A 13,056-nucleotide genomic window follows, 5' to 3' on the forward strand; every position below is an offset into this window, starting at 1 on the left:
GAGAGGGAGAGAGCAGCATGTAGGCTTTGGAGGAGGGGATGGGTTTAAAAAAACAACTTTGAAGAAACAATTTCCTTGCAATCCATCAGAGAGCCCACGTCGATCCCATTGATAAACTGCTAATTACAAAATCAATCGCTATGAATTTTCACAGCTGTCAGACAGAGGGGCTCCCGGGAGAGGAATCTCACAGAGACCTTGCTCAAACGTTCTGGACGCCCCCTCCCCACCCCGACACAAGGCCTCACTCCCTCCCCTGCCTTCCCCACCTCACCCGCCCCACCCCCCAACAAAGATCTGCCGTCTGAAAGCAAAGCAAAGCCCACCATCAGCATTTTCATTTGTCAGGCAGACAAAAAAAGAAAGCACGCCTGTGGCCCAGCCAGGCATTGATCAGAGAGGGACAGGCCCTGCCTTCTCAAAAGCAGCCTGTCGATACGAGTGCGCCGTCTTCGCATTGGAACAAACGAGAACCATCACTCCCTGATACTCATTCCATTCGACTTAACACATTTTATTGACAGGCTTTGTGGTCCTAATGAAATGCTATATTTATCTCCCATGGCTGGCGTGCCCTGCAGCTTCTGTTATGGAGATAGAGAGGGATGGATGGAGAAATATCACAACATGGAAGGCTTTCAATTAAAAGCTCAGTCCTCCCCTCCTCCCCTCCTTCTCTATATCTCTCACTCCAAACTAAAGGGTAAAGTCAACAACTCTACTTTAAACCCTGACATTACATTTTGGTCATGAGATAGATATATAAATATATATATTTCATGTATATTAATGTAATGGAGATGATTAACAAATACAAATGTTTTTTTTTTATTATTATGAGTAAGATAATATTCCAATATAAAATTAGAAGCAGCTTTCTGCATTTGTGCAATGTAAATGTAATTTTTGTTTTTACATTTAAAAGAACCCCATAAGGAACACAAATCATTTTTGATGTGTTGGCTAAATTAATGTGTTTTAAAATTTCAGAACAAATTTAATAGTAATAGCTTGTTCATTTGAAACTAACACTTGCTCTAGCTTTGATGTATGATAGTTTTTGAGATGAATGAAATGTGTCCTAAAATGTATAAACACTAGATTCATTCATAAAATGACTACAAAAAGTTAAAAAGTCCCAATTATAATTACTTCCTACATGTGTATATTGCTTGTGATTGCCCATTTTACAATATAATATTGTCCATAAAATACTGAAAAATCATACTGTGATTTGTTTGTTGCAAAATACAATATTACCTTAAATTAGAAATGGTATAGTTTTTTTTACATTAATTGTTCTTGTCATATTGCATCAATTACAAATACTTGTAAAGAATGGAATATCCAGATATTCACCTATCATCCCTGTTTGCCATCTTATTTACGCTCTATACTGAGGTGGTGTATATTGTCCTACCTGAGTTGGCGAGAGCGATGGCCTTGAGGGTGACAAACTCCTCCTTCTCCACCTTGAGCTTCTTGTACTTGCGAACGAGTTGCAGGATGGACACGTAGAGGTCGAGCAGGCCCGTGAGCCGTGAGTGTTCCTCGTCCATGATGTAGTCCTCTGCATACACCAGCTCGTCCTCGTAGGGCAGCGAGCGGAACACGATGCTCAGGATCAGGATCTCCATCCAGGCGCTCTGCAGTAGGCTCATCTGGTCTGCCAGGGACAGCGTGGAGAAGCCTGGGGAGACAGAAGAGAACACTCTGAGAATCTATCTCACCTGCAGTTACCTGCACTACAATGCACTGGCACTTATATCATTTTGTGTGTGTGTGTGTGTGTTTGTATGTGTGTGTGTGTGTGTGTGTGTGTGTGTGTGTGTGTGTGTGTGTGTGTGTGTGTGTGTGTGTGTGTGTGTGTGTGTGTGTGTGTGTGTGTGTGTGTGAAAGAGTGTGTTTCCAGCTCCTGCTTTGCCCTCAAGATGAAATAGAAAACAGTGAAAATAATTGAATGGGCTCTATATATTCACACGTTGTCGATAGATCAATGCCATTATCTCAAATAAAGGGTGAACTATTAAATGAACATCAGCAGGTTAACAACGGCACTCAGATTATTTTAATCAAAACACTGTGAAGCCGAAGATGTACCGTCCACTTTCAAGGTCTTTTCTCATGGACAGATCTGATCAGTAACCAAAACATGAGTTGTTGGTTCCACCCCAGCTGACTACAGTACATGCCACGGCACATGTTAGCAGGAGAGGTGTTTCATTTTAAATGCACTCTGGAAGGTCCTCTCTGAAATGGGTGTCACAGCACTCCAGTGGGCTTTACTGTAAGTAAAGGCAGTAAATCGGTGCAAAGGTCTGAGAGACACAAAGCCGTCTGGTCAGCCCTTGTTTCCTGTCACACTGCTATTGGTGTGAGTGGGATTAGCACTGAGACAGATCCTCATTGGAGGGGTCGAGGACATGACACACACTCAGGGCCGCGCTGGGTGAAGGGGGAGGTAATGAAAACACACAAACACAAAACACACACATGCACGCTCGCACGCACGCGTGCACACACACACACACACACACAGCGAAGGGTCACCCTGCCCTAAAGGCCTGCTTAAAAAAAAAAAAAAAGATTAGGTTTTATTGTCACATACACTGGATAGGTGCAGAAATCCTGTCCCCATTCCTGACAAACAGCAGCTGGATGAGATGAAATTGTCTGGATCACTGTAATTTCCCCCTTCTAAAATAACCGGTGGAAATAGGGGTGCTGAGGGTGCTGCAGCACCCACTGAAAAATCATATTTATCTTTTTTAGAAAAAAATATTTTTTCACAAAAGTAGTACACTGGGCCTTTAATAGTCCTGTATTTAGGGACTGATATAGCCAAAACATACAGGCTGCTACTGCTACAGTACCTCTACATATGGACATAAAAACAACCATCCACACAGATCCTCTGAAGATGAGGAGAGAGAATTCAGAAGAGAGGAACAGATAGCCATCTCCCCCTTACTACCCTTCAGTGGTCAATAAACTGGGCACATCCCCTCCTTCCCCACGCTCCCTCCTTCCCCACACTCCCTCCTTCCCCACACTCCCTCCTTCCCCACGCCAACTCCTTCCCCACGCTCCCTCCTTCCCCACACTCCCTCCTTCCCCACGCCAACTCCTTCCCCACGCTCCCTCCTTCCCCACACTCCCTCCTTCCCCACGCTCCCTCCTTCCCCACGCTCCCTCCTTCCCCACGCTCCCTCCTTCCCCACACTCCCTCCTTCCCCACGCCAACTCCTTCCCCACGCTCCCTCCTTCCCCACGCTCCCTCCTTCCCCACGCTCCCTCCTTCCCCACGCTCCCTCCTTCCCCACACTCCCTCCTTCCCCACGCCAACTCCTTCCCCACGCTCCCTCCTTCCCCACACTCCCTCCTGTCCTGGCCTAGCGTGCCCACGGCGCCCCATTCTGACAACATATTAGCCCTCTCCGACGTCGCCTGATTAAAATAATTGCTTTTACAAGTTTACTGTTGCAATACTATCTTCTCCCAGGTGATTAAGAGGCGATAGATTACTGTATTGACCAGGCCACTCACCACACCTCCTCCTGATGTTTACTCTTAAATATAAATTATCTCATTGGGGCAGAGTCACAGGGTGATATTTATCTCCCCAGCCCTGACACTGTGGTGGACACACACACACACACACACACACACACACACACACACACACAGGTGAGAAAGAGGGAGGGAGGGAGGGAGGGAGGGAGGGAGGATGGGAGGGAGGGAGGGAGGGAGAGGGGGAGGGAGAGAGAGATAGAGAGAGGGGGAGAGAAAGATAGAGGGAGGGAGGGAGGGAGGGAGGGAGGGAGGGAGGGAGGGAGGGAGGGGGAGAGAAACAGAAGGGGGGAGAAACAGATAGAAAAAAGTAAAGAGGGAGAGAGAGAGGAAAGGGGCTACCTGAGAGTTCAATTTCCCTTATCATAGTGATGACCACAGGAGGGGGAGAGCTGGAGGATACATTCATTAACAGATTGCGATCGTAATGTGAGGGCCTTCACAATGTGAAGGGAAATCAATACTCAGTAGAATGGAGGCTGATCAAACTGAGACAGAGACAGGTGCAGGGCCCAGGGCAGGGCAGGGCAACCCGGGTGGCCAGGGGTCTGTGAACCACAGACAGGACCAGCAAAATACAGACACTTTACCAAACCTGCTAGGAGCACATATTAATATAATTGTAGGCGGAAGCCATAAGTCCAGGTTAGTGCAGGTTCCTGTGCAACCACACCTCAAAATGCATTATAAATCCTTTGCTGTGAAATTTCCCTGTCTGCACTGGAGTAGGCTTACCTTGCCATTAGTGAGACAGAATCTGGACTGACCGCAAGGAAATTGTCACGCAAGTGTAGACAAGGTGCAGCCTGATTGCTGCGTAAGGTTGGCATTGCAATCACAGCCCAGGCTTTGTGCACACTTTTAATGCCAAGGAGGACTCAAGCAGAACAAACACCTTGGCCTCAATGTGACAGCACAAAGAAAGCATTTGTTCTAGATTTGTACGAGAGAATGCAGAATTCTTCTGATATACCAGACACCTCTCAGCAATATGCACACACTGAACACAGCAGCCTGCAATTACGTTTGACGTTAAAAGTCCTTGAATTTAATCCGGTGTTGTGAGATGGAGAGGTGGTGTTTTCCCCCTGCTCTGTCTCTCTCTTCAGGGCCTAAATTATGGCTCCAAATGGAATCTCGTGTCGTTGCCTTGCCGTTTTCCGCTCAATTTAATCGAGTAATGAAGTGACTTGCCGACTCCGCAGGTCACATGGCACTCTGGCCGCCGCGTTCCAAAGGCAGCCCGGTTAAGTGCCGTCGGAGTGGGTGATTTCCTCTAATGAAATATCAATATTTACATCTTCATTTCCACACCACTGCCTTGGTGGGGTTTGACCAAACATGACACAATATTGACCAAATCTGAGAGACCTGTCTGTGTGGTTGAAGGCCCTTTTCCACTCGACTGCTGAGTCCATTGGGTGAGTAAGCTAGCAGAGGGCAAGAAATGCATTTCTGAGATCACTTTTTTTTCCATTTTGAATAAGGAAGCTTTCATATAGGGAATTGTGAAGTTAGGAGAGAATCGTCCTTAAATATTATAACGTTTTTACATTACATGATAGTATTTTTTTTCTCCAGTAAACACAAGAGAACTTCAACATACAGTTGGTTATAGTGAATCATCTATACTGTATCACATTTTCACCACAATGTACCTTCTCCTTACATGTGGACAAGAAGTCCCGAGGAGAAATGTCTCTATCCCTGGGATTACAAAGGGTGACAGACAGACATGTGGTGGCTGTGGAAAGGGAACATGGTCTCTTCTCGCCTCTTGTCCAGACACTGAAGACCATGACCGATTTCAACAGTAGACTAATTCACTTCATGCCCAAGCTGCTTTCTTACAAGGAGCCCTGTCCTTGGCTTGGCACAGTATAAAATCCCACCAGTTTATTGCTTGCGTTTATGGAGCTCAATAAACATGGCCACTTGAAACGGGTTCAACAACATTGACAAGCTTGGCCGGTCTTTCTGGCTGATAAAGGCAAATCTGGAATAGGGTTTCACTGCCTTATTTTGTATAAATCACATATGAGAGTCATAACACAAGAATAAATCTGTTTTCTTTGACAGATCATTTCCCTCAGCTTGTCCTGATCTGCTCCCTCACCGTTGGTCTGACTTATCTATTTTGAATTTGCATGCTCAAACAATATCCCTGTCAAAACAGCCCTGCTACAGTCTCATTCCTCTGTCCTCTAAGCTCTCATCTGAGAATCCTATAAAGACGTACAGATGTAGAAATATGTTTTGGTTTATCTAATGATTCTTAGTTTGTTATTGTGGATACAACTGTAAAAAGCCAATTGGGGGAGCCAAAATCCCCATCCTCCTTATCTCTGACAGACCGCTTCTAATCTGAGTGGGGTGAGAGGGGGGCAGACCAGGCAGGCAACCCCGCGCCGGCTGCCTCTGGGTCCACCCCTCGTCAGATTGATCAGGGTGGCATTTCATCTGCCAGAGCAGAGGATCGCCCAAAATGAAATGCTGGAGATTTCTGTTGAGTGGGAGTTCATATTCTATTAATTTATTATTGTTTCCCTCACCCTGAGGGCCATTAGCACGGGTCATAAAAATAGATGTAATTACCAGGCATGGTGGCCCCCTCCAGCTGCAGCCCCCTCGTATTTCACCCTCAATCAGACTACTGAACAGACAGAGAGAGAGAGAGAGAGGCATGGAGAGAGAGGGGGATGGAGGGAGAGAGATGGAGAGAGGGAGGTAGGGAGAAGGAGAGAGAGTGAGAGAGAGAGGGGTGGAGGGAAAGGAAGAGAGATGGGGGAGAGAGCAATAGGGAGGAGATAAAGAGGAAGAGAGAGATAGAGGAATAGAGAGAGAGAGTAATTCTCGCTGGACAGGGGCTGATCTATCATGGCTAGCTATCAGAAGGACAAGCCAGCCCTGAAGACTTTTGCCCAACGGCAATCTCACCTCAGCCAAGTCAAGTGCTCTCCAGTCTCCAGTTTGAGCAATACTGGCCCTAAAAAACACAGAGGTCCAGCTAGCTCAAAGCTTTTATTTCAGAAACAGCCTCATTTAAAACATCCCCAAATCTACTACTTTTATTTCAGAGACAGATACATTCTTATTTAAAGAATCTCAAAATGTATAGCTTATTGCAAGAAGCTGTACTGTTTCAAATATGTCCTTCTGATCAGTTATACGTTGGTCTTAAGGTTGATACAACTACATTTATTTGATACCAAACAGACAGGAGCCGTGTGGTCATTTTGGTTCGTGGTGTGTGTATGTGAGTATTTGCATGTGTGTGTGGCCATGTTAGTGGCCAGTGTGTATTGGTGTGCTTGTGTGTGTGTGTGTAAGCTGCAGATGACGGCAATGATTCTTCCTGAATTTACATGACAGCTTCAGGGGGACCCAATCAATAGCTGCTTGGTAATAAATTGCTGTGCTTGACATAAATAATTTACCCTGAACCTCGGCCACACGTTCAACACACAGCTCAAGTCAGCCCGCTGCAAGCCTTCACTGGATACATATTGCCCCACACATCACACAAACTACCCTGTCATATACAGTGTTACAAATACAATTCAGTACATTTTGAATTTCAGCAGTGGAAATTGGTTTGAAAAGTCACATATAGCTGGATGATAGATAATTAATTAATTCAATTCGGTTTTGCAGGTTAAAACTATGACTAAACGGTTCAGTGCTCTCACTTTTCAGAAGCGCCAGCTATCTCTACTTTTAAGACGATAACCAGACCATTATCTCATTGTAAGTAGCTGGGAATGGGTGATTTGACCAGCGGCCTGTGAACGTTATGAGGTTGGATAACATTAAATACAGTAATCCCCTTGTCTTAATCTGCACCCCCTGACCCTGTGACCCCGGCTCGGGAGTATTTAGCCATCCCAAGGGTCCCACAGCCCTCGTTTGGCGTTATATATCTCTGTTTAGCCCAAAGACCAGGAGGAATCTGACTTTAATCATTCACATAATTACACATCATTTATCTCTGCTGCCAACCAGCAACACAGCTTAATGAGGGATGGACAGCTAGCGCCTAGCTGACAATGTCTAAAGGCACATCATCAGCTCTCTGAAGGACTTCCTCACTGCAAATTACTAATACTATTTATACCCTGCTGACGTTAACAACGCACGTTGAGCCTTTTCTACGTCATCTTACATCAAAATGTAAAATGCATTCACACAGATTTGATGCTCGGCTTGCTGGTAACTACTCATATAAACTGGTGACATTTTGTAGCATGGTAACAAAACAAAGGAATCCCCCTTCGCTGTTCCTGGCAGATGTCCCTTTCCTACCCTTAAATACCCTGCCTGCCTCCCTGCCTCACTCCCTGCCTGCCTCCCTGCCTCTCTTCCTGCCTGCCTCCCTGCCTCTCTCCCTGCCTGCCTCCCTGCCTCACTCCCTGCCTGCCTCCCTGCCTCTCTCCCTGCCTGCCTCCCGGCCTCTCTCCCTGCCTGCCTCCCTGCCTCTCTCCCTGCCTGCCTCCCTGCCTCTCTCCCTGCCAGCCTCCCTGCCTCTCTCCCTGCCTGCCTCCCTGTCTCTCTCCCTGCCTCACTCCCTGCTTCTCTCCCTGCCTCTCTCCCTGCCTGCCTCCCTGCCTCTCTCCCTGCCTGCCTCCCTGCCTCACTCCCCGCTTCTCTCCCTGCCTCTCTCCCTGCCTGCCTCCCTGCCTCTCTCCCTGCCTGCCTCCCTGCCTTTCTCCCTGCCTGCCTCCCTGCCTCTCTCCCTGCCTGCCTCCCTGCCTCTCTCCCTGCCTGCCTCCCTGCCTCTCTCCCTGCCTGCCTCCCTGCTTCTCTCCCTGCCTCTCTCCTTGCCTCTCTCCTTCCTCTCTTCCTGTCTCTCTTCCTGTCTCTCTCCCTGTCTCCCTCCCTGTCTCTCTCCCTGCCTGCCTCCTTGCCTCTCTCCTTCCTCTCTCCCTGTCTATCTCCCTGCCTGCCTCCTTGCCTCTCTCCTTCCTCTCTCCCTGTCTCTCTTCCTGTCTCTCTCCCTGTCTCCCTCCCTGCCTCTCTCCCTGCCTGCCTTCTTGCCTCTCTCCTTCCTCTCTCCCTGTCTCCCTCCCTGTCTCTCTCCCTCCTCTCTCCTTCCTCTCTCCCTGTCTCCCTCCCTGCCTGGACTTCTGATACGCCCCCATCTCAATCTCCCAGCCCCCTCTGCATGGTGCTCCCTCGCCTGCCTGTCTGCCTGGGTTCAGGCCTCAGCATCCACCTGATTGCTCAATCTATCTTTATCTGGTGTGTTGAAGCCTACGTCAGAGGGTAAATTGAATATACTAAGAGCTGTCTGTTGGTGTCTATATTTAATAAAGTACACTGATGCGGTGCTGATGTATTGCCCGGCAGTATTCACACTCTATTACAAGGAGATTACGCAGCTTGAGTAGGATCAGCCTGGCAACACAGTAAGTAGATTTCACAATTTAATGGCAAAGCGAAAACAGAAACCCGGAGGGGGCTGTGGGGAAGGAGGGGTGTGGGGGGAGGAGGGGGTGGGGGTGGGAGTGTGTAGGGAGCTGACACATACCAGAGGCGTGATCTCTCCTAAACATCACTGCCTTGTTCCCCGCTAACAACTAAACATAAGCTACATGACCAATGGAGTCTGTATACTGAGCTAACAGGCTGGAATTAAATCAAGTAGATTTGATTGATAATCCCCAAAGACCATCAATAAATAAGAACGAGAACCAGGCCAATTCATTAGGCTGTTTGGGTGTAACTGCAAAGCTAAAATCTACAAGTCCATTGATAAAAGACAATTGCCATTCTGGGTTTTGTCTTAGACTGAAAATATAATTATTCCATGAAATGTCTTACAAAATGTATAATACTATGATATGGAGTGTGTTCTACATTCCTATTGAAACATGCAATAAGACAATGAACCAAACCAGGTTTAGGTCTGTGAACTAGACACAAACAGCAAGAGGAGACCATCCAGCACTCAGTGAACCCACAGAATCACGCCACCGAATTCCCGTCAGAAAACATTCCAACCCTGGAAACGGAACGGGAGGTCTGGCAGCAGGTGACAAATGCCTGCCTCTAACAATGAAACCCTCTTGCACAAGTGGCATGCATGGCAGATTCCACATGAGGGCACATGACATTCACACTGTTCCTGGATTAGGGGCTGGGGGTAGTTTTGGAGGGGTTGGGGGTTCAGCAGTGCACCCCCCCACCCCGCAGCCATCACCACTCTAAAGGAGGGAAGCATGTGTTGAGGAGACACAGAGGTCATAGCCATGTGGAGACTAGGCTGTGTTTAGACAGGCAGCCCAATTCTGATCTTTTTTGTCACTGATCAGATCAGCTCTGAAAAAAATATGATGTGAAAAGATCTGATGTGATTGGTCAAAAAAATCTGAATTGGGCTGCCTAAATTCCACCTAAACCACTTGGACATACTGAAATGCAGCTTAGGGGTGGGGTGGGGGGGGGCACTTTAGGAGCAAGTCATCGGCCATTGTCCCCCTAACACTGGCCTTAATGACCGTGATCCAGCCCCAGTCCCCATCAGCCCACGGCCATATTAGCCTCCTCCCTCCCTTCACTGTTGCTGGCTCTATCTGGAGCAGAGACGCTGGCATCCAAAGCTTCATAATGATCACTAATTAATCAGCAACAGATTTAAAGTAAAGGCTGTCATTAGAGGACCGGGTCCTCAGAGCTGATAACAGCAAACTGTGCCAGGCATCTGCAACACCAACTTCCTTCCTGATAGGTCAACTCAGTCTACTGACAGTACACTGACTACAGTGTGAGGACTATTGACTAACAATTATTCAGTCTATGTACGCATTGTGTTAGTCAAATCCTGTGGTTGAGATCCTCAGTATGGCTACAGTATAACTGTACAATTACATTGTAGTATGTTAATTGAAGTGTATTTCTAGAACATACATTAGAGAGATAACACACCAAATTGATATGGGATCTTGTGAAAGAATGATACCGTTTACGGAAGCTAATAGTACCGCTTTGCTGTTCCTGAATCACCCTCCAATTAGACTAGGTTAGCTCTACTCCACGGCCAATTACAGCACTTTTAAAACACTTTTTCAAATGTTAGCCGAGAAAAGGGGTAATGAAAAATCAATTGGGAGAACTTAAGTGCCAATCTTCTTGACGTGTAAATGGTTACCTTTGGACGTTGGTCATTGCCCATCTGTCAATGTCCTAATCAATGTGGCCCACTTCATAATGAACTGTTAATCTTTTTAATTCCATTGCCAAAGGCCAAAAAATCTATCAAAATGCAATCAGCAGTTTTCTCCCTCTCTTTTCCTCCCAGAGAGAGTGGATGGGGAGAGAAATATGGTTCTCTGTGCTCTGTGTCAGTGCTAGACTGCCCTGGGGTGCCATTGGTGCATGCAGTATTAGTGCATGGAGTCTGGGTCAGCCATTGAACCATCTCTGATCAGGTTCAGCCATGTACAACTCAATTATGCAGCCATTTCATGGCTGGTGTAGAGGGTATGACCTAATACAGAGCTCACCATGGGGAGAACAGGGGAGCTTTGGAGTTACAGTTTCATTCTCCCTTTTCATTCTAATTTGATGATTTTATCTCAAATTTTGGGGTAGTCAAACAATCATAAAGGTTGTAAATTACATTATAGTACAGACACTGTGTTTTGTTTAAAAAGTGTTTAAAAAAATGCATTTAGACTCTGTAATTGAAATGTGTAACAATAGGTTCAGTGGCTTGTGAAAGTATTCACCCCCCTTGGCATTTTTCCTATTTTGTTGCCTTACAACCTGGAATTTAAATGGATTTTTGGGGGATTTGTTTCATTTGATTTACACAACATGCCTACCACTTTGAAGAAACAAGAAATAAGACAAAGAAACTGAAAACTTGAGTGTGCATAACTATTCACCCTCCCAAAGTCAATACTTTGTAGAGCCACCTTTTGCAGCAATTACAGCTGCACGTCTATTGGGGTATGTCTCTATAAGCTTGGCACATCTTGCCACTGGGATTTATGCCCATTCTTCAAGGCAAAACTGCTCCAGCTCCTTCAAATTGGATGGGTTCCGCTGGAGTACAGCAATCTTTAAGTCATACCACAGATTCTCAATTGGATTGAGGTCTGGGCTTTGACTAGGCCATTCCAAGACATTTAAACATTTCCCCTTAAACCACTCGAGTGTTGTTTTAACAGTATGCTTAGGTTCATTGTCCTGCTGGAAGGTGAACCTCCATCCCAGTCTCAAATCTCTGGAAGACTGAAACAGGTTTCCCTCAAGAATTTCCCTGTATTTAGCGCCATCCATCATTCCTTCAATTCTGATCAGTTTCCCAGTCCCTGCCGATGAAATGGATGGTGTTCTCGGGGTGATGAGAGGTGTTGGGTTTGCGCCAGACATAGCGTTTTCCTTGATGGCCAAAAAGCTCAATTTTAGTCTAATCTGACCAGAGTACCTTCTTCCATATGTTTGGGGAGTCTCCAACATGCTTTTTGGCGAACACCAAACGTGTTTGCTTATTTTTTTCTTTAAGCAATGGCTTTTTTCTGGCCACTCTTCCGTAAAGCCCAGCTCTGTGGAGTGTATGGCTTAAAGTGGTCCTATGGACAGATACTCCAATCTCCGCTGTGGAGCTTTGCAGCTCCTTCAGGGTTATCTTTGGTCTCTTTGTTGCCTCTTTGATTAATGCCCTCCTTGCCTGGTCCGTGGGTTTTGGTGGGCGGCCCTCTCTTGGCAGGTTTGTTGTGGTGCCATATTCTTTCAATTTTTTTATAATGGATTTAATGGTGCTCTGTGGGATGTTCAAAGTTTCTGATCTTTTTTTATAATCCAACCCTGATCTGTACTTCTCCACAACTTTGTCCCTGACCTGTTTGGAGAGCTCCTTGGTCTTCATGGTGCCGCTTGCTTGGTGGTGTTGCAGACTCTGGGGCCTTTCAGAACAGGTGTATATATACTGAGATCATGTGACAGATCATGTGACACTTAGATTGAACACAGGTGGACTTTATTTAACTAATTATGTGACTTCTGAAGGTAATTGGTTGCACCAGATCTTATTTAGGGGCTTCATAGCAAAGTGGGTGAATACATATGCACGCACCACTTTTCCGTTATTAATTTTTTTGAACTATTTTGCGTATGTCCATTACATGAAATCCAAATAAAAATCAATTTAAATTACAGGTTGTAATGCAACAAAATAGGAAAAACGCCAAGGGGGATGAATACTTTTGCAAGGCACTGTAAGAGATAAAAGTGTGTGTGTGTGTATGTGTGTGCGTGGGTGCGTGTGTACACAGGCAGATCAGAATAATCTACTTAGGTTTAATCATCTCGCTGCAGCTTGTGCAGTACTCCAGTAGTACTAAGCAAAGCCAAGCATTTCCACACATTTAGAAATGTCAGACAGTCTGGCTTCCAGTTGGGTTTTGGGTTAAACGATCATTATGGAGTCATTCAGAATGATGGGCTTGTTGTCAGACCTGGCATGGCAAATCCAATTAAGAT

General features: G+C 46.1%; 1 protein-coding gene across 1 annotated transcript in view; it reads right to left on the minus strand.

Moving 5' to 3' along the window:
* LOC311102631 (steroid hormone receptor ERR2-like) overlaps positions 1 to 13,056 on the minus strand; it is a gene marked incomplete at both ends in the record, with an annotated part of 52,156 nt that overhangs the window by 3,629 nt on the left and 35,471 nt on the right. Inside the window, one exon of the mRNA XM_084144000.1 lies at positions 1,421 to 1,690. Coding sequence (XP_084000126.1) covers positions 1,421 to 1,690 — 270 coding nt within the window. The remainder of the gene's footprint in view (positions 1 to 1,420; positions 1,691 to 13,056) is intronic.

This window comes from Coregonus lavaretus, assembly GCF_964263955.1.
Source record: "Coregonus lavaretus genome assembly, chromosome: 27".
Classification (NCBI taxonomy): Eukaryota; Metazoa; Chordata; class Actinopteri; order Salmoniformes; family Salmonidae; genus Coregonus; species Coregonus lavaretus.